The 22,813-nt window shown below is 42.5% G+C and overlaps 1 protein-coding gene across 2 annotated transcripts in view; it reads left to right on the top strand.

Moving 5' to 3' along the window:
• Window positions 1-22,813, top strand: part of TDP1 (tyrosyl-DNA phosphodiesterase 1) — a 172,985-nt gene that overhangs the window by 45,146 nt on the left and 105,026 nt on the right. For both annotated transcript variants that reach the window (XM_033952485.1, XM_033952484.1), the window contains 3 exons: window positions 14,270-14,440; window positions 18,832-18,910; window positions 20,544-20,720. In XM_033952485.1, coding sequence (XP_033808376.1) covers window positions 14,270-14,440; window positions 18,832-18,910; window positions 20,544-20,720 — 427 coding nt within the window. The remainder of the gene's footprint in view (window positions 1-14,269; window positions 14,441-18,831; window positions 18,911-20,543; window positions 20,721-22,813) is intronic.

The following is a 22,813-nucleotide window of genomic DNA, read 5'->3' as shown; positions in this document are numbered from 1 at the left end:
GCCACAGGAAATAATGTAAACATAGACAGTGTTTACAATTTTTGGAAATCAGAAAAAGGCAGAAGAGAACAATCTTAATAAAGAATTTTGTACTTTCAAGAATTAATGCGTTGTTTTGTGTTCTTAAAAATATTATTTAACGTTATTTAATTTAGCGTGTAGGCCTAAAATTCCTTTGAATACCTCGTCCTCATGTATCAGCAACTTTGACAACATATTTATTTGGCTCATAACTTGCTGGCGCCCGATATTTTTAGCTCACAGTGAAAAAAGTTTGCTCACAACACCCGCCCGCTTGGAACACTGGTTACAACCCCCTAAACCCCCCCACAACGCCAGCGCGATATCTATTAAGTAAAGTGGGGAGGGTTCCCCACCAACACCCCCCTTTAAAATACGGTTTTTCTTCGGCGCGATTAAGTCCTGCGCTCAGCTGTCGGCGCGCCTTTGTCCTCGCGCGCTTTAGACTATGAACCCCTTTTGAGTACCTAGGAGTCCTTTTACTAAGGTGCGCTAATCGCTAACACGTCCATGATATTCTACGGACGCGTTAGCGTTTAGCGCGCGCTAAAATGGATAGCACGCCTTAGTAAAAGGATCCCCTAATTTCCATTTTCTATGTGATTTATTTTGAATATCATGGATAAATTTGTGCCAAAGCTATTTTTGTCTACTTTTAAGGAAACAAATAGATATCATGATATCTTTTTATTGGACTGACTAAATACTTTTTTGACTAGGGGCTCCTTTTACTAAGCTGCGTTAACGGTTTTACCGCACGCAGCATTTTAGCGTGCGCTAAACCCATGCTGCGCGGCTAGAACTAATGCCAGCTCAATGCTGACATTAAGGTCTAGCGCGGGCGGCAATTTATCACACGCTATTCTGCGCATTAAAGCCCTAACGCAGCTTAGTAAAAGGAGCCCTAGGTTTTTGAAGGCAATACCACCTTTGTTGGGTCAGGACAGAAATCCTGAATATAAGCTATAAATTTTAAACAAAGGTTGAGAGAGAATGGACCCAAGAGCAAATGTCATAAGAGTTGTGAGCCGATTGGTTCTGTGCGAGCAACTGTTTCTTAATTCTTGGTCTGAAATTAGCCTCCCACACAGTTGGCTTTCCACAGAGGTATTCCTACGTTCTCTTCATGGCAGGGATTATAGACTTTGAAGCGCGAATGACTGTTTTCCTTTGATAAGTATATAAAAAATTAAAGCTTCTGAAGATTTTGTTGCTATAGTTACAGCAGTGTGTTTTGAGAACATTTTTTAGGTATTGGATGGGTAACTAATTATTATTTGTGTCAGACTGCCCAGACTGTATATTAAACATTAGACCTGCCTTTTTGAATCGCTGCAGTGGGGAAAAACCCCAAATCTTAAATTGTTATATGCCAGGGAAAACATGTTTTGCTGTGTGCTGTATTCTGAACAGCTGTGGAAAGTCTCCTCAGTTTCCTACTTTGAGAGCAGGTAACAACTAGTGGCTCCTTTTATCAAGGTACGCTACGGGGGTTAGCGTGTCATCACGTGCTAACCCCTGCGGCAAGCCAAAAACCTAACGCCTCGTCAATGGAGGCGTTAGCAACTAGCGCGGCAGGCGGTTGAATGCGCGGTATTCCACGCATTAACCGCCTACCATACCTTGATAAAAGGAGCCCTAGATGTTGGTACTGCTAGAAAGAGAAAAAAATACATGTGAGAAACCAGCCTAAGGAAGTAATTCAGTATAATCTTTTTTTTTTTTTTTTAAATTATTCTTTATTGATTTTCCATACTTCAAAAGTGCAATACATGAATATATAACACATAAAACATCAATTTAAGCACATCCACTTACAATTCTATGTATAACCACTCATTTTCTCACAAGAAAACATAGCAACATTGATTTGCCCAGTAACCTTACCCTCTTCATATTAATAATATCTTCCCACCCTTCCTCCCACACCAAGTGCAACTACATTAGGATCAAATTAGGACAGAAATAGCCCCCCCCCCCCTCCCACCCTATATAATCTGAGGATTCTTAACCTGTGTTCCATGGACAGATTTCAGGTGTGTGAAATTGGATGTGAAAAAACTTACAACTTCTATTTTCACTAACTGATATTAAGATTTTTATTCGATAATGAATGTAGGCCACAATAATTTTATGGCCTTTACTCTCCAAAATTGTTTAATTTTAGATAGGTTTATTAAAGTTATACTCTTAAAAAGGCGAAACCAAAGTACATTTGGTTGTGTGATATACCTCTTCTGAAAGGGTGTAATCTTCAACACTTTAGCTGCTAATGTTTTGATAACTTAGTTGAGTATACTTGTTTCCTTTGTAGTAAAATCTATACCTATGTATTTTTTATTTTATTTTTGTAAATACATTTTTCAGAGAAAGGGTCTTTAGGTTTCACCAGAGTTTTTAAAAAGGAGCCATAGTGCTAAAAGGTTAAGAATCCCTGATTATAATCCAAGCAAGTTTCACCTTTATTAAAATAATAATAATAATAGCTTTATTTTTTCTATACCGCCATAATCTTGCGACTTCTAGGCGGTTTACAGTGAAAGAGAGCTGTACAATCAGCGAATTACAAGATGAGAACAGGTAGGAAGTCACTGAGTAGTCAGTGATTACAGGTTACAAATAGGTTATGGATTGTGTGACTCTATTGTACATAAAGGGGCAAAGAAGAGGCTAATATCCACCAAAGTTCAACAAAGAGTGCCAAGGCACACAGAATCAGGAAAGTAGTATGGCATCGACGGATCACTTTATTGGGAAAAATCAAGAACCTGGTGCCTATAATTTCTCAAATGTAGCTGTATAACGGTCAGTGTGACCTGCTTCTGCTAACAAAGTGCATTAGTTGAATGGAGCTTGGGTAACACTTTTTCTTTTGGCAAATTAGATAGTTCTAAGTCCAATAAATGCTGGCACTGTAATCTGGAACCAGGGACATTAGATCATCTACTTTATTATTGTCCCTATATCAAGTTATTTTGGAATTCAATATGGTCTCAAGTAAACTCTTTATTGGAAAACCATGTTGTGCTTTCCTAAGATACTGTTTTATTCAGAATGGCTATGAGAAAGAAGAGCCAAATATTGTCAAATAATAACAAACTTTTAATAGTCATGACAGGGGTTGCCATTCAACATATTACCAATAATTGGAAAAATTACAAGAATCTTAATCACACATTCTGGTGGAATTCATTATGCCATATTTTTAAGATGGAAAGAGCAATAGCGATACAAAAAAGGACATATAATAACTTTGTAAAGATATGGGGGCCATTGGCAAAGTATTGCGATGAATAGTCATCAGTTCTTTTCTTTTCTTTTCCTTTTCTTTTTTTTCTTAGCTGTATTTAGCACACTCAAGGGGGAGGGTGGAGTTGGGGAGTAGTTTTATAAGATATGTTATAATATGTTATATAATATGTGTATATTCTATTTTAGTTGAAAATGTGATGAAGGATGGGTGGATGGGTGGGGGTTATTACACTATTAAATTTTATGTGTTAGATATTATACTGCTATATTGGAATTACTTGTATTATGTATTTTTGTGCACTGGTTGTTTTGATTTGAAAATGAATAAAGATTTTAAAAAATAAAAAAATAGCCAAGGCAATTTTAAAGGACAGAACCATTTGACTGGGGGACCAAACAGTTTGATAAGGGAAGGGCGCTAGATATAGTGTACTTAGACTTTAGCAAAGCTTTCGACATGGTACCATACAGGAGATTGATAAATAAACTGAATGCATGAGGTATGGACCCTAAAGTGACAAACTGGATTTAAAACTGATTAAGTGGAAGGAGACAAAGGGTAGTGGAGTCCCGCAGGGATCTGTCCTTGGACTAGGTCTATTTAAAATATTTGTAAGTGATATTGTGGAAGGGACTGTCTGACAAAGTTTGTCTTTGCAGATGATATCAAACTCTGTAATAGGGTAGATGTCCCGGAGAGGGTGGACAATATGAGGCGGGATCTGGTAAAGCTTGAAGAATGATCAGGCAATTGGCAACTTAAGATTTAATGCTAAAAAATGCAGGGTCATGCACTTGGACTGCAAAAATCCAGGAGAATGGTATAGTATAGGAGGTGAGGAACTTCTGTTCATGGAAGATAGTGGGACTTGGGGTTGATTGTGTCTGATGAATTCAAGATGGTAGAAAAGGTGATGGTCAAAGTCAGGAAGATGCTTGGGTGCATAAGGAGAGGAAATGCCAGTAAGAAATGGGGGATGATGATGCCGTTGTATAAGTCTCTGGTGAGGCCCCATTTGGAATACTGTGTACAATTTTGGAGACTGCACCTTCAAAAAAAGATATAAAGAGGATGGAGTCTGTCCAGAAGGCTGCTACAAAATTGGTTCGTGGCCTCTGTCATAAATGTTATGGGGACAGACTTAGAGAACTTAATATGTTTACTCAGTGTTCTCCCTAGGGCCTTTTAGCCGGGCAGTCCGCCTGGCTAATTTAGATGACCGCCCGGCTATCATCCGCTCCTGAATTCTGCTGCTGCCGCTGCTGCTCAACATTTTAAAAAAAACAAAAACTGGCTTGGAGATTTCACGCCTTAACCCGTAGCAAACTTATGCTCTGGGGCTGTAGCGTGTGCGTGCCGGCTTCCCTTCTCTTTCCTCCGAAACCGGAAGTTATATCCGGGGGGGGGAGAAGAGAAGGGAAGCCGGCACGCACACGTTACAGCCCCGAAGCATGCGTTCGCTGCGGGCTAAGGTGGGTGACAGGTCAGTGAAGCTAACAATTTGCTGTTCTTGCTGCCGGCTCCTGCCTATTTTCTGTTTCTGTGAAGGCAGGACCCGGCAGCATTTCTCCCAATAGGTCGATTGCGATCTTGGGCCGATCAGCCTTCCTCTCCCCGACGTCAATTCTGCTGTCGGAGAGGAAGTTCTGGCCAGCCAATCGCTGCCTGGCTGGGCCGGAACTTCCTCTCCGACGGCAGAATTGACATCGGGGAGAGGAATGTTGGTCGGCCCGAAGCAGGGAGAGCTTGGGGTGTCGGTGGCGGCTTTGGGGCCTGTTATCTGATGGCGGGGGCGGCTTGGGGGCCTGTTCCCCAATGGCAGTGGCTTGGGGGAAGGCAGGGAGAAAGAAAGAGGGCAGGCAGGGAGACAGAAGGAAAGAAGAGAAACAGAAAAAAGAAAGGGGGCATGAAGAGAGAAAGAAAGAAAGGGCAGGGAGAGAGGAAGAAAAAGTTGGGGGAGGGAATGAGGTCTGGAGGAGAGGAAGCATAAAGGCTGAAAGAAGGGAAGAAAGATTGGATGCATAGTCAGAAGAAGAAAGTGCAACCAGAGACTCATGAAATCAACAAACAACAAGGTAGGAAAAATGATTTTATTTTAAATTTAGTGATCAAAATGTGTCTGAACTTATATCTGCTGTCTATATTTTACACTATGGTCCCCTTTTACTAAACCGCAATAGCGTTTTTTAGCGCAGGGAGCCTAAGAGTGTCGAGAGCAGCGCTGGGCATTCAGCGTAGCTCCCTGCGCTAAAAACTGTTATCATGGTTTAGTAAAAAGGGAGGGGGGTGGGTATTTGTCTATTTTTGTATGGTTGTTACTGAGGTGACAGTGCATAGAGTCATCTGCTTTGACCTCTTTGAAAAAACTCCGGAATAGGAATGATTATTTTCTATACGTACAGTGAGCTTTGTGGTTTTTTTAAAATTTTATTGTTGGTAGATCATTTTGACTTGGTCATTTTAAAAGTAGATCGCAAGCCCAAAAAGTGTGGGCACCCCTGCTCTAGAACATCGCTCCTTAGTTTTATCAAGCGGTGCAGTGAGGGGCCAGCACTTTACATCTTATCACCTCATTCTTTCTTTTTTCTCCTCATGTACAGCACAGTTCTTTATTCTAAGCAGTTCTGGCACTAACAGTACTACAGGTGCCTTATGTTACTTTCACTACTACTTGCAGTCAGGTTCGGCATTTTATCATGGTTTTGGGTTTTTATTTAATTTTTCACCAGTATTTTCATTTATTTATTAAAGCAGCATTTTTTAACAGCCCGATGCCCCTCCCCTATCAGTGTGCATTCAAACCACTGCCGACACTTTTTTGGCGCCTCTTTCAACGGATCAAATATCATAGCCCCACTGTCGCGTGTTCACATTTATTCTGCGTACGAGTTTATCTCATCAGTGCAGAGACCTTTTCAGTAAGTCCATTTTACTCTCCCTTTTTTATTTTCCCGAGTGCTGTGGTTTTATTCTTTGGCTTTAATAGAAGCTCATTTGAACAATAATTTAGATCTTTCCCAGGTTTCACTTTTCATCTACCCGGTCGGCTTATCTTTGAGCTACTATCGGCTTATGTTTTCAAGATACACTCTGTATTATCAGCTGATCATTTCCCATATGTTTACTTTTGCCCTGTTTAGGTCTATATAGTCTAGGCCAGGGGTGTCCAATAGGTCGATCGCGATCGACGGGTAGCTCGCCAAGGCAAAGTGAGTCGATCACCCAGGACTCACTTTGCCTTGGCGATCTATCGGGCCGATCAGTCTTCCTCTCCCCGACGTCAATTCTGCTGTCGGAGAGGAAGTTCGGGCCAGCCAATCGCTGCCTGGCTGGGCGGAACTTCCTCTCCGACGGCAGAATTGATGTCGGGGAGAGGAATGCTGGTCGGCCCGAAGCAGGCATAGCATGGGGTGGCGTCGGCTTTGGGGCCTGTTATCCATTGGTGGTGGTTTGGGTCCTGTTCCCCTATGGCAGTGGCAGTGGCTTGTGGAAGGGCAGGGAGAAAGGAAGAAAGGGGGCAGGCAGGGAGACAGAAGGAAAGAAGAGAAACAGAAAAAAAGAAAGGGGGCATGAAGAGAGAAAGAAAGAAAGGTCAGGGAGAGAGGAAGAAAAAGTTGGGGGAGGGAATGAGGTGTGGAGGAAATGAAGCATACAGGCTGAAAGAAGGGAAGAAAGATTGGATGCACAGTCAGAAGAAGAAAGTGCAACCAGAGTCTCATGAAATCACCAGACAAGGTAGGAAAAATGATTTTATTTTAAATTTAGTGATCTAAATGTGTCTGAATTTATATCTGCTGTCTATATTTTACAATATGGTCCCCTTTTACTAAACCGCAATAGTGGTTTTTAGCGCAGGGAGCCTATGAGCGTCGAGAGCAGCGCTGGGCATTCAGCGCAGCTCCCTGCGCTAAAAACTGCTATTGTGGTTTAGTAAAAAGAGGGGGGGGGGGGTATTTGTCTTTTATCCCAGGACAAGCAGGCAGCATATTCTTGACTGATGGGTGACGGCACCGACGGAGCCCCGGTACGGACAATTTTAGAGTGATTGCACTCTAAGAACTTGGAAAGTTCTGGTAGGCCGCACCGCGCACGCGCGAGTGCCTTCCCGCCCGACAGAGGCGCGCGGTCCCCAGTTTCTTAGTTTCCGCGGAGCTAAGAAGACGCGTTTTTCAACGGCTGTTGAAAATTTTTTCTGACTTGCCTTCCCGCTCGCGTAAACCTTTTCGGCTTATTGCCTTTTTTCCTTTTCTTTAATTTTTGTAAAAAAAAAACAAAAAACTTTTCTTTTTTTTTTTTTTTCGTCAAATTTGGTTTTTCCCCGGCGGGGCCTTCTGCCACCATCGAGGCCTCGGCCTTCGATTTGGCTGAAGCCGTGCTTACTTTCATGCCCCCTCAGCCAGGGTTTAAAAAGTGCCAGCGGTGTACTCGGCCTATATCCCTCACGGACCCACACAACTGGTGCCTACAGTGTTTGGGTCCTGAGCATCAGGCCTCCACCTGCACCCGCTGTGCCACACTTAAAAAACGAACCTTGAAAAATCGCCAAATACAACAGCGATTACTGTTCGGTGCCGAGATGTCCGACCCCGTTCCATCGACTCCGGCTTCGGCACCAGTTCAGTCGGCACCCTCTTCTTCGACGCCGTGCAACACCGCACCGGCGTCCCAGCATTCAGGTAAGCCGGCTAAGAAGCCTTCCCCGCTGGAGCGTCCTCCGGTCTCGAGTGCAGTGAGCCCAATCCTGCCGACTGTGAGACGCCAGCGGAAGCGCTCCGCCCCTATTGAGGTGAATCCCTCGACATCGGGCTCCTCATCTCCGGGGCGTCGAGTGGCACCGCAGGTACCGCAGAAGAAAAAGGCGGTACCGGTGCCATCGCTTGATGACCGTATTGCGGCCATTCTCCAGGTGCAGCTCAAGGAGCAATTACAACAGCTCCTTCCAGCTATCCTGGCACCGAACCTTCCGATGCCGGTCCGCACTGAGCCGGTACTGATAGTGGAACAGCCTGTACTATCTGCATCCACTGTTTCGGTACCGCTTCACTCGACCTCATCGGTATCGATGCCAGTCCTCGCACCGGAGCCGAGAGCTCAACATCAGTCGGTGCAGACTTCGGCACCGGTGCCACCGATTACATCTCCTGGCTTGGTATCGATGAGGTCGGGTAAGTCGGTGCGCAAAACCCGACACGTAGAACCATCTACTCCAGAGTCTCGGGACCGTACTTCCCATGTCAGGGATCCTGATCTGTGGGGAGATTCAGAGGAACCTTTTCTCTCTGAAGGTGAATGTTCCTCAGATGAGGATGATTCTGCTGTACCTGACCCGTCCTCTAGGCATGACACTTCATCTTTCTCCAGTTTCCTGAAAGATATGTGTGACTCTTTATCTATTCCTTTGGAGGCTGAGTCCAAAAAGTCTAAAGCTTTTTTGGATGCCCTTGACTTTGACCAACCTCCAAAGGAATTTTTGAAGCTCCCTCTTCACGACATCTTGAGGGAGACTTTCTACAAGAATTTAGAGACTCTCTTAACGGTTCCAGGGGCCCCACGTAAATTAGACTCTTTATATAAAGTAATTCCCATTCCTGGGTTCGACAAACCTCAACTTCCACACGAATCTTTACTTGTCGAATCTACCCTTAAAAAATCTTCAGGAGCCAGTGTATATGCTTCTGTACCTCCTGGCAGAGAGGGTAAAGCCATGGATAAATTTGGTAAGAGGCTCTACCAAAATGCAATGTTGGCAAATAGAGCTGGTAATTATGCTTTTCATTTTTCTTTCTACCTTAAACATCTCCTTACCACCATGGCTTCATTTGAGAAGTACCTTCCTCAACGTAAACAACAATCCTTTCACCATTGCTTGTCGTCTCTGTTTCAACTGCGTAAGTTCATGGTTAGGTCCATTTACGACACCTTCGAACTTACATCCAGAGCGACAGCAATGTCTGTGGCAATGCGTCGCCTGGCCTGGCTTCGGGTGTCCGAACTTGATGTTAACCATCAAGATCGGTTAGCCAACGCCCCGTGCCTAGGGGATGAGCTCTTTGGGGAATCCATGGACTCGACCACTCAAAAGCTCTCTGCTCATGAGACACGCTGGGATACCCTGCTTAAAAATAAGAAAAAGCCTCCTCCAGCAAGGCCTTTTAGGCAACAGTCGACCTATCAACGCCGCTTCACAGCTCGCCCATTACCAGCAGCTGCTCAGCAACCCAGGCGTCAACGGCAGCAACAACGTCAGCCTCCCAGACAACAGCAACAGCAGCAACCTGTGAAGCCACCTCCACAGCAGAAGACACAGCCCTTTTGACTTAATTCTCCAAAGTATAGCCAGTTCTCCTATATCTGCTCTCCTGCCTCAACCTATAGGAGGTCGTCTTTCTCTGTTCCTCAGCCGGTGGGAAGTTATCACTTCGGACCAATGGGTCCTCAACATCATCCGCCACGGCTACTCTCTCAACTTTCAGACTCTTCCACCCCAAAACCTGCCAAAAGAGTCTGCTTCGAACAGTCCTCAATCTGCCCTCCTTATTCAAGAAGTTCAATCCCTCCTCCTTCTGAACGCTATAGAAGAAGTTCCTCTAGATCAAAAGGGGCAGGGATTCTACTCCCGTTATTTTCTAGTTCCCAAAAAAACGGGAGATCTCAGACCAATCCTGGATCTTCGCGATCTCAACAAACATCTGGTAAAGGAAAAATTCAAGATGCTTTCTCTAGCCATTCTTTATCCTCTTCTAAATCAAGACGACTGGCTATGCTCTCTCGATCTCAAAGAGGCATACACTCACATACCGATCAATATAACCTCCAGGCGGTACCTCCGCTTCATGATCAATCATTGTCATTACCAATACAAGGTGCTGCCCTTCGGTCTTGCTTCCTCTCCAAGGGTATTCACCAAATGTCTTATTGTGGTAGCTGCATTTCTACGCTCTCACCACCTTCAGGTATTCCCTTACCTGGACGACTGGTTAATCAAGGTCACATCCACTCAAGCAGTACTCCTGGCCACCAACCAAACCATCCTATTTCTACAAATACTGGGATTTGAGATCAATCTACCCAAGTCTCATCTCATCCCCACTCAGAGACTTCAATTCATTGGAGCGATACTGGACACACTCCTCATGAGAGCATTCCTGCCATCCAACCGTCTTCAGACTCTTCAGTATCTATGTCAGCAGATGCTTCCACAACATTCCATCTCGGCCAAGCAAATGATGATACTCTTGGGTCACATGGCATCCACAGTCCATGTCACACCCCTTGCACTTCTTCACCTGCGCACTCCTCAATGGACCCTTGCTACTCAGTGGTCCCAAGCGACGGATCCTTGCTCACAACACATATCTGTGACATCATCTCTTCGTCAGTCTCTACAATGGTGGTTGGTATCCTCAAATCTATCCAGAGGTCTTCTGTTCCATCTACCTCCTCATCAACTAGTCATCACCACCGACGCCTCTCCTTATGCATGGGGAGCTCATTTGAACGAGTTCCGAACTCAAGGTCTTTGGACAGCCCAGGAAAAGAAGCATCACATCAATTTCCTGGAACTCAGAGCGATGTTTTATGCCCTCAAGGCCTTCCAACATCTTCTCTTTCCTCAGGTCCTCCTGCTGTGCACAGACAATCAAGTTGCGATGTACTACATCAACAAGCAGGGAGGGACGGGCTCTCGCAGCTTGTGCCAGGAAGCCCAGAAGATCTGGACTTGGGCCATAAATCACCATCTCTTCCTGAAAGCTATCTACATTCAGGGAGAAAAGAATTCCTTGGCGGACAAGCTCAGCAGAATTCTCCAGCCTCACGAGTGGACACTCGATCCTTTCACTCTACAGTCTATCTTCGCTCAATGGGGCACTCCGCAGATAGACCTCTTTGCAGCTCCTCACAATCACCAGCTGCCCCTATTCTGCTCCAGACTCTACTCTCCTCAACGTCTGGCAGCGGATGCATTTCTCCTCGACTGGTCCAATCTGTTCCTGTACGCTTTCCCTCCTCTGCCTCTCATGTTGAGAACCTTATTCAAGCTCAAGAGGGAACGAGCCACCATGATTCTGATTGCTCCGAGGTGGCCCAGGCAACATTGGTTCTCCCTTCTACTTCAACTCAGTTCCAGGGAACCTTTTCTTCTTCCTCTGTTTCCTTCTCTGCTTACACAGCATCAGGAGACCCTTCTACATCCCAACCTCCAGTCTCTGCACCTGACAGCTTGGTATCTCTCGGGCTGACCTCTCATGATACTCTTTTGTCTCAGCCTGTTCGTTCCATTTTAGATGCCTCCAGGAAACCAGCCACTCTGCAATGTTACCATCAGAAGTGGACGAGATTTTCTTCCTGGTGTCTTCTTCATCATCTTGATCCCACTTCCCTGGCAGTGGAGATATTGTTGGATTATTTGCTTTCTTTGTCTGACTCTGGTCTTAAGTCTTCTTCCATCAGAGTCCACCTCAGTGCCATTGCTGCTTTTCATGAGCCGGTCCATGGAAAACTTCTCTCAGCTCATCCCCTGGTGTCCAGGTTCATGCAGGGTCTTTTCAATGTGAAACCACCTCTTAATGCCCCTCCTGTTATCTGGGATCTCAATGTGGTTCTTTCCGCCTTAATGAAGCCTCCATTTGAACCTTTGGCTACCACTCCTTTTAAGTTTCTCACTTTGAAGGTACTTTTCCTTATTGCTCTTACCTCTGCCAGGAGGGTCAGTGAGCTACATGCACTGGTTGCAGATCCACCTTTTACAGTCTTTCATCATGACAAGGTGGTTCTGCGTACACATCCAAAGTTTCTCCCTAAGGTTGTCTCTGAATTCCATCTCAACCAATCCATTGTTCTGCCTGTCTTCTTTCCGAAGCCTCATTCTCATTCTGGGGAACAGGCTCTGCATACTTTGGATTGTAAGAGGGCTCTAGCTTACTATCTAGAGCGTACGAAACCCCACAGATCAGTTCCCCAACTCTTTCTGTCCTTTGATCCGAACAAATTGGGGCGTCCTGTTTCTAAACGTACGTTGTCTAATTGGCTGGCAGCGTGCATTTCATTCTGTTATGCTCAGACCGGACTGACACTGGAAGGTTCTGTCACGGCCCATAAAGTCCGAGCAATGGCAGCATCTGTAGCTTTCCTCCGTTCCACTCCTATTGAGGAAATCTGCAAAGCTGCTACTTGGTCCTCAGTTCATACTTTTACATCTCATTATTGTCTGGATGCATTCTCCAGACGGGATGGACACTTCGGCCAGTCTGTTTTGCAAAATTTATTTTCCTAATGGCCAACCTTCCCTCCATCCCTCTTTTTGTTAGCTTGGAGGTCACCCATCAGTCAAGAATATGCTGCCTGCTTGTCCTGGGATAAAGCACAGTTACTTACCGTAACAGGTGTTATCCAGGGACAGCAGGCAGATATTCTTGCGTCCCTCCCACCTCCCCGGGTTGGCTTCTTAGCTGGCTTATCATAACTGGGGACCGCGCGCCTCTGTCGGGCGGGAAGGCACTCGCGCGTGCGCGGTGCGGCCTACCAGAACTTTCCAAGTTCTTAGAGTGCAATCACTCTAAAATTGTCCGTACCGGGGCTCCGTCGGTGCCGTCACCCATCAGTCAAGAATATCTGCCTGCTGTCCCTGGATAACACCTGTTACAGTAAGTAACTGTGCTTTTTTGTATGGTTGTTACTGAGGTGACAGTGCATAGAGTCATCTGCTTTGACCTCTTTGAAAAAACCCCAGAATAGGAATGATAATTAACAATTCTATGCGTACAGTATGCGTTGTGTTTTTTTTTAATTTTATTGTTGGTAGATCATTTTGACTTGGTCATTTTAAAAGTAGCTCGTGAGTCAAAAAAGTGTGGGCACCCCTGGTCTAGGCATACTGTTTGTAACCAGCCATCATTTTAAGTATGTATATGCCTTATTTTAGGGGGGTGGGGTTAAGTTCTTTTAGCATGTTATTTCATTAATTCTGAGTTCGGTTTTACAATATGTTGTTCTTGGTTTTTAGTTTATACATTATTTATTCTTTTCTATGACATGTTCGCATCGCAATTTTACTCAAAAGTATAAATAGGTATCCATATTTCCATTTCATTCCATTCATTTGCAGTGAGAATAATCTGAGTCCATGCTTCTGCTGAACATGCTGGCATATTTTGTTTGTTTATTTATAATCCGACTTTATCAAAGCGGAGTACAATACGACACACACAGTCAAGTTGACTTACTACAAGTATTTTAATTGGGATCATGAATCCTTTAGCCTTAGGTGTTGTACCCCTGAAGAAGCCAAAGAGTGGGTGAAATGTGGACTATGTCAGGTGATTGATTTAATAAAGAGATTTTGTTTTGGAGCAGCCCCTATCTTTATGCTTCAACCAGTGGCCAATCCTGAATATTGCCTTAACTAGCCATGTGTTAACTAGCACTGCATAAACCGGATATTCAGTACTGAAGCCCAGACATGGTCAGGCATTGAATACCTGGGAAAAATGTTGGTGGCAGGCAGTAAAATGCTCACCACTGCCAGCTGTGTCTGATTTCAAGAAAGCCTGGGATAGGTACATGCGATCTCTTAGAGAGAGGAAGAGATAATGGTTACTGTGGATGGGCAGACTGGATGGGCATTTGGCCTTTATCTGCCATCATGTTTCTCTGTTTCTATAACCAAAAAGCTCTGTGACCTCACGCCTTCATCTGCCATCATGTTTCTTTAACCATAAAGCTCTATGACATCACAATGCAGGTGTAAAGAGCCTTAGCCTATAGGAAGAGGAGATGCAAATGTTAAGAGCCTTAGCCAATAGGGAGAAGAGGAGATAGTGGATGCTGCAGAGCAACAGACTGGATGGGCCATTTGGCCTTTATCTGCCATCATGTTTCTATGAATATTTACCCCCCATATATCTAAGATTTCTTACATTTGTTAGGTATTCTTTTCAGATCATTTTTAACATTTTATAATGTTATGCAAGTGAAAAATCTAATTTTCTTTTTCAGAATATGGCTAAGTCCGTTATTTTCCAAGTTACCCAAGAGTGCTCATGACTCTGCTGGTGAATCTGTCACAAATTTCAAGTCTGACCTGATGGACTACTTGACATCTTACCATTCTCCCACTCTAAAGGAATGGGTGGAAATCATCAGAGAACATGATCTTTCGGCAGCAAAGTATGTATGTAAAATGCTGTGTGGAGGAAGTGTCGGAGATATTTTTGTGTGTAACTTGTTGCCCTGGCTTTTATTCCTTTTAGGCCAACATGGGGTTTGGGCTGTTCTTTGTTGGTTGGCTGTTCCACTGACCCAGAACAAAAATAGGGTTTACATTTAGTATGAGGGGGTTAGAAGCTGTGAATTAAACGTATTGCAGAACCATCTGCTTGTTCATCAATGTGTACTGTGCCTTTGTGGGTTGTGGTGTACAAAGACTTGAGAACCTCTTCAGTCTTGGGCATGCCATGGCAAAGCATTGCCTCTGAGAAAGTGAAAGTTGCCACTGAATAGCCTGATGATCTTTTAGGACTCCTTTTACAAGGTGCGTTAGGGCTTTAATGCGCGGAATAGTGCGCGCTAGACCTTAACGGCAGCATTGAGCTGGTGTTAATTCTAGAAGGTAGCGCAGGTTTAGCGTGCGCTAAAATCCTACGTGTGCTAAAAACGCTAGCGCACCTTGTTAAAAGGAGCCCTTAAAGTCACCTCAAAATTCACAGCCTTCATGAAATTGTGCATTTTTTCCTTTTTCTTTTTCCATTAAAGTACTTGAGTCCGGTCTAAACTAATGTGTGTTAGAGGAAGCAGACACAGACTACTCTGAGCAGAAAGAAGCAGAATATAGTGGAGAAGAAAAGAGGGTTTTTTTTTTTAACTAAAGAGTTGCAAGAATAAATCTTGAAGGGAACGTTTTAAATTATTTTAGAAAGCCTCTTAGTACCCTTTTACCACTTTTAAAGCATGAAGTATGATAGGGATGTAGAATAGTAACTGAACACAACATTCCTTCTTTGAAAGGACTTGACTGAAGACTTGGCATTTTTCTTCAGTAAAAGCCATGTATGTAAGCGATGATCATCTCTTGAGAACTTTTCCGCCCATTTTGCAACTTGTAAAGTCCATGCCCCAGGATTCTTTCCCTTGCGCTTCCTGAATCCTTTCTGCTACTTTTTATAGAGACAGTAGTTTGAAGGATATGAATATCGCTTAAAGAGAATCAGTCATCTGAAGAGCTGTGTGTGTAGAATACATCTCTGTGCATTTAATGTGTTCATATTTAAAACTGTTTTAGACAGCATTTGAAAAAAAAAAAAAAAAACAACCTCCTTCAGAACTTATTTGCTAGAAACAAAATGCATTTGCTGCGTAATCTTTTGGGTAAGAGGTAGTAGTGAGATACCTGATGATTTCTTCTTTGGCATCAATTTCTGTCCCTATGCAGTCGTATGTTTTTCCCTCTACCCCTCAGGTACTTCCTCTCTCTTCCAATCAATCCCACTTCCCCTCTCTTCCAATCAATCCCACTTCCCCTGTAACCAGTGGTTTAGTAAGGGTAGGAGGCGCCTGGGCAGTGGCGCCCCCCCCATGCCCTCTCTCTGTGTGCTCGCTCCTTCTGTGCCCCCTCCTGCCCCCCATTCCACACTTGTGCTCTCCCTCCCCCCTCCCACGTACCTCTAAATCTTTGCCAGCGTGAATGGCTTTTCTCCAGTATGCTCTTTGCGGTAGTGCTGGATTTCCCTTTGATGTTACTTCCTGACCCTGTGACCCGAAAGTGATTCAGAGGGGATCCAGGCTGGTGTGAGCAACAGGCAGGAGAAGTTGTTTGTGCTAGTGAAGATCTACAGAGGTAGGGGGTTGCGATGGAGTGAGTGTGGCATGCCGGGATGGAGAGGTGCTGGCACCCCTACTGACATGGTGCCTGGGGTGGTCCGCTTCCCCTCCCTTTTTACTACGCCACTGCCTGCAGTTTATTCTGTGTTCACCTAAATATACCAAAAACACTTCTGTTCCTCAATTTCAATCAGGGAAAGGGGAATTCTGGTTCTTGTTCCTATAACTCTTTGGCAGGGCAGATGTTGGTGGCCTAGCTCTATATTGCCCCTCCTGCTTCTCTTCCAAGATGGGTGTTTTCCATGGGGTTCATCTCCATCATACTGCTGTTACCACAGGGATGTTCTTTCAGGCCCACTTTATCCGACTGCTGATTTCTTTTAGTGGCAGGATCTTTTAGGGATTGATTTTGGCTCCTTAGTAGAAGAAGTGTTCTGAGGACTCATGCAGCCACTTCCTAGTATTGGTTATGGTTTATTTACACTTGATATACCACCAGTTCCATTGAGTGGATCAGTAGGGAAGAATAAACACTCATACAAGACAGAAGGTAAAACACTGGTGTTCCCCAAGGCCTAGTTCTGCTTTGCTGTTGCTGCTTCCTTTTGTAAAGGATTGTTACATTCTGCCGAGGCCTGGCTTTGCTTTCCTCCTGTTGCATTTTGGTGGTCTCATTGGCCAGTTTGACTACCCCACACTTCATTCTACCTCTAGGTTCTTACTGATGGTGAAAATCAATTCACCTACACTGAATAGGTGGGCCTGTTTTTCAGAAAATGTATGTTAACTTATTAATGATTCAATCTTTGTTGTGTAAGGGTCACACTTTATATGTGCTAATCTTTATTTTTATTCCCACCTTGCTATACCGCCCTATCTGTCAGGCTGGATAGAATGGTTTTCAAAACTTAAACAACATTATAGAGTCATGGGATAGGTGGCAAAGTTCAGTTGTGGACTAGGTTATTGGATAGAAAACAGAGGGTAGGATTAAATGGTCATTTTCCTCAAAGGAGGTGATTAAATTTGCAGATGACACTCAACTGGTCAAAGTTGTCAAAATGCTTGCAAATTGTGAAAAATTGCAGGCAGACCTTAGGAAATTGGAAAACTGGGTTTCCAAGTGGCAGATGATATTTAATGTGGACAAATGCAAAGTGATGCACATTGGGAAGAATAACCCAAATCACAGTTACCAGATGCTAGGGTCCACCTTGGAGGTTATTTCCAAGAAAAGGATCTTGTGTCATTGTAGACAGTAAGATGAAACCTTCTACCCAATGTGTGGTGGTGGCCAAAAAATCAAACAGGATGCTAGGAATTATTTAAAAAGGAATGATTAACAAGACTAAGAATATTATAATGCTCCTGTATCGCTCCATGGGGTATCCTTACCTGGAGTATTGGGTTCAATTCTGGCCTCCTTATCTCAAGAAAGATAAAGCGGCACTAGAAAAGGTTCAAAGAAGAGCGACCAGGATAATAAAGGGTATGGAACTCCTCTCGTATGAGGAAAGACTGAAAAGGTTAGGGCTCTTCAGCTTGGAAAAGAGCCAGCTGATATGATTGAAGTCTACAAAATCCTCAGTGGAGTAGAACGGGTACAAGTGGGTTGATTTTTCACTCAGTCATAAATTGCAAAGACTAGGGGACACACAATGAAGTTACAGGGAAATACTTTTAAAACCAATTGGAGGAAATGTTTTTTCACTCAGAGAATAGTTAAGCTCTGCAACGTGTTGCCAGAGGTTGTGGTAAGAGCGGTTAGCGTAGCTGGTTTTAAGAAAGGTTTGGACAATTTCCTGGAGTAAAAGTCCATAGCATGCTATTGAGAAAGACATGGGGGAAGCCACTGCTTGCCCTGGATCGGTAGCATGGATTGTTGCTACTCTTTGGGTTTTGACCAGGTACTAGTGGCCTGGATTGGCTACTGGATTTGATGGACTGTTGGTCTGACCCAGTAAGGCTATTCTTATGTTCTTATAAGAAAAGAACTCCATGCAATAATAGGAAAAGATCACATTCATTCAAGGACAGAAGGGCAGAATCAACAATACACGGTCCTAGGATTTGGTAGTCTATGAGCAATGAACCTCACACCAAGTCAAATGCTAAAGGCTTGCTTGAAAGATTTTTAAAGGTTTTACTAGAGCACTTGGCCTGTAATGCCAAAGACACTGAATTGCACAATGCAGGAGCGGCAGAAAAAAAGGCACAGTACTAAACCTGGATGTTAACTACCCTGTTGATTTCTTTAAATTCTTGCACTATACCAATCGGATACCCCTGCTAGATATTAAGCATTTGGGAGAGTCAAGGTTTATCTTTATGATGCTTGGGTACATGTTGTTTTTGAGGACTTGGACACATTGTTTCTTAATGTTAATCAAGCATCTTCATTTAACGTGACAATTTCCTTGTGCCATATAGGCTATATACTACCTCAAGCCTTTAATGCTGAACTACCTGAAGCTCTGCCACCCCTCACTCCATTATTAATTCACATCATTTCTGGCCCAGCCATCACAATAATAATTGTTGTCTAGGGATCCCATGCTCCATAAATCTGGTCCATAGGGTATCGCCATCAAGAGTTGCCTTTGACATTCTAGCACCTGTATCGCCCAAGAAGAAAAGGTCAAGTCAGGAATTAAAGCCATGTGTCCCATGACGTAGCCTGTAGTGATGGCATCAGATTGGCTCCAGCACTTTACCTAAAGCTGGGTTATTTCTTTTTCTAGAGTGTACCTCATTGGGTCAGTCCCAGGAAGATTCCAAGGAAACCAGAAAGAAAGATGGGGTCACTTCAAACTTCGAAAGGTAATCGTAATTCTCAGCATTAGAAATGGGGCTTGGTAATTCAGGGGCAGCACTGTACACTATTATGTGGGAGACTTTGATGCAATTTCTACTCCAGGAGCCAGCTGTGGATGTTGCAGGAGGTGGGGGTGGGGGTAAGCAGGCTTGGCCATCACACAACTGATAAATGGTGGCTGGACTCTGAATACATGTATACCATTTCCTAGAAGGAGCTATGATCTATGGGACTTAGCAAGGATGGCCATTAACAGTAATTGGGTTAGAAGAGGAGAATGAGGAAAGAATTCCGAGTAGTTGCTTATAGCACTGTAGCCCAATAGAACAGATATTAGAGCTGGAAGAGAGCAGGAGGAAACTTGTGCAAATTGTCAAACTCTGAAACAATGCTGTTTCTTTAGCATTTGTATGATTTAAGGTGGAGCAAATTGTGGTGTGGCAGCATCCATTTTGCCAAAGTAATGGTATTTTGTCCTCAATCCTTTACGACACTTTTATTATTTTTTAAATGATATGTTGTATTTAAAGTGTTACGTGAAGGTAAATCACGTGTGTATTTATAAGATCATATGAATTTTTCTGATACACTTGTTGTAATATGCAAAACTGAATAAAGAAATTTAAAAAAATAAATAAATTAAATATTTTTTGTTTAAATTTGTTACTGATTTTTCTTTGAATGCAGCATTAATATAAAAATAATAATTAGGTCTTCTGGCCCTCTGAATGACCAGAAGTATTCTAGAAATGGAATAGATTGACCTGTAAATAAAGTTAGCTTATAACAACCAAACTGGGTCAGACCAGTGGTCCATCTAGCCCAGTTAACTGTTTCCAAACAGTGGCCAATCCAGGTCACAAGTACCTGGCAGAAGCCCAAATAGTATTAACATCCCATGCTGCTGATCCAGGGCTTCCCCCATGTCTGTCTCAATAACAGTGCACCTGATTTGCAAAGTTTTACCCACTTCTTGTAATAGTAACATTTATATTCAAAACAATTGTTCCTTTTTAAAGGGAAAAGGGGGGAGTGATTTTTGTGCCGACTGTCCTCAGTTTCCCATCAAACATTAGATTGTTTTTGTTCAACATGAAAAGAAGTCTTATCTGAATAAGACTTGCGCAGCTAGGGGTGGAGAAGCCTGAGTACTGAGTTCAGGTTTAGAGAATGACATGGGGACAAATTTGCCCCCATCCCCGCAGTAACTCAGTTTCCCCATCCCGTCCCCGCACACTTTGTCACTGTCCCTGTCCCATTTCTATAAGCTCTGTCTTAACTGCACAAGCCTCAAACACTTATGATTTTGAGGCTTGTGCAGATGAGGACAGAGTTTGCAAGAAATGGGGCAGGGACAGGAAAAGAACTCGCCAGGATGGAGAAATTAGTTCCCACGGGGACGGGAAAAATTTGTCCCTGTCTCATTCTCTACTTAGGTTCTCAAGAGCCATAAACAAAAAAACATTTCAGGATCACCATAAAAAATACTTGTTAAAAGTGTGTGCATACATTGTTTAAGATCATTTGTGTTCTATAAAATGGAGTAAATGGCAAGATTTCATCTACATTTTGTAGTTATGAGTCAATTTTGAAAGATTAGAAGAATTTAACCTACAGGTATTTTTTTTTCTCCCAAAGCTTTTGAGAGAGCATGCAAGGACACATGCGGATGAATCCTGGCCTGTGATAGGCCAGTTCTCGAGCATTGGATCTTTGGGTGCTGACAAATCCAAATGGCTCTGTTCCGAGTTTAGAGAGAGCTTGCTCACTCTAGGAATGAAAGGTTTATCAAAGCATGAGACTCCACTTCATTTGGTAAATCTTTCTTTAGTTTTCATTTATTTCTAAAGTATCATTTGTCTTTATTGTTCTATTGAAATGGTTTGTTCTCATTTATTTCTAGTAGGCTTCGTTGTTGATGCTGTATGAGGGGGCATGAAAACCAGTGGGGAAGGGACTGTTCAGTACACATCGGCCTTAGAAACAATAAGGTTTATTAGGTATAATCATACATCAAAACATATTTCATATACCAATATAAAGTCCTTTTCATTTACTGCTTATTGTTTCTAAGGCTGATGTGAACAGTCCCTTCCCCACTGATCTTCTTGTTCTGGTATTTGACGTGGGGTCGTTTTGGATTGTGTGAAGGGGCAGTCCACTGTCAACATTGGTAATATCCATGAATAATATTTCATAAGATCTTATAAACAAGGGATTCTAATAGGCCCCTATTAATCATTAATGAATGGAGAAGTGACTCCTTACAACTAGACTCTTTTCATATATAACATAAACAAGAAGTGTATATTACTTAGAATACGTGAATTGTACTTTCTGCATGTTAAATTGACCATGGGCTGTTCTGAACAAGTCAGATGAGGAGTCAATTGCTTGCAGCTTTAATCATAGAGACTGTTACAGTGGGCACAAATTAGAATAGAGCTGTGATTGACTGGTCTTTTTTGAACCTAGACCAGTGGTCTCAAACGCAAACCCTTTGCAGGGCCACATTTTGGATTTGTAGGTACTTGGAGGGCCTCAGAAACAAATCGTTAATGTCTTATTAAAGAAATGACAATTTTGCATGAGGTTGTATAGTGCCTTTATTTTCTGTTTGATTTGCACACACATCCAGAGAGGGTGGGAGGGAGGGGGGATATTTTGTATTCTATCTTGATTGGATATAGTGGAAGGGAGGGGGGGATTATATTTTATATTGTTATTGATCGAATGTAAGGGCTGTTTATGATAATAATTGTATATAAATCCACATGGTTGTACCCTAGAAATGTAGTACTATATCAAAATGCCTTACCTTTTATATATTGGCAGTTCGTTGGATTTATGACCTGAAAAAATATGATCATATTAGCCCATATTATCAGCAGCTACACTGGTTGCCTTTCGAAGCTAGAGTGCTATTTAAATTTTCTTGTATTTGCTTCAAAACGATGTTCGGCTTGGCTCCAGCGTACCTATGTTCACGGTTTGAACTATATGGGATAAAAAAAAAGTCTGCTCGAAGAATCAATTTCTTTTCCTATCCTACACTAAAACATTGCCGTTTATAAAAGATTTCTTGATAGAACGTTTGCATTTTGGGCAGGCAAATTGAACAATTGGTTGAGTACAATAATTTCCCAGACTGTCTTATTACATCTTTTGAAAATCTATGAAAACGTATCTTTTTGAAAAATTTGTAAATTAAATGGTAATTATACTATGTATTCTCTAAGAATGTATTGTCACTGAACTGTTCAGTCTGTCTTGAATGTGAACCGCCTAAATGGTATGGTGGTATATAAGAATAAAGTTTATTATTATTATATCAGCACTGTTAGAGCCAAGATGAGTAGGTTTTATTGTTGGTTGTTTTGTGGGTTTTTTTTAAATTTTTTTTTTATAAATTTTTGCATTCTTACAATATTTGAATTTTACATATTATATTCAATTAATACATGAAAATTGTGATTACAAATAATTCATCTTATCATATAAAATATAACCCTGCCCTTTTTTTCATGCAATAAATAACTCAAAATTGGAAGGATTATACCAAATTAAATTATACATTTTCGTGGAATTCAGTCTGTCATATATACAAAATGGAAAAAACAATAGCTTTACAACAGGGAAATATATATAATTTTAAGAAAATTTGGGAACCATTGACTCGCTATTCCAATGATCAGATTTCATAGCACATTAGTAATAATTATATTATTAAATTAATAAATTATTAGAAAATCATGTTGGACTATCATATGATACAATATTATTTGGAACAACAATGAGAACACAGAGTCCGATATCAGCTAACAATAATAAACTTTTATTAATTTTAACAGGGGTCGCCATTCAGCAAATTACTCAGAATTGGAAAGATTACACTAAATTAAATTACA

This window comes from Geotrypetes seraphini, chromosome 7 (assembly GCF_902459505.1).
Source record: "Geotrypetes seraphini chromosome 7, aGeoSer1.1, whole genome shotgun sequence".
Classification (NCBI taxonomy): Eukaryota; Metazoa; Chordata; class Amphibia; order Gymnophiona; family Dermophiidae; genus Geotrypetes; species Geotrypetes seraphini.
The sequence above is the reverse complement of the archived record's forward strand: the minus strand, read 5'-3'. Positions and strand labels throughout refer to the sequence as shown.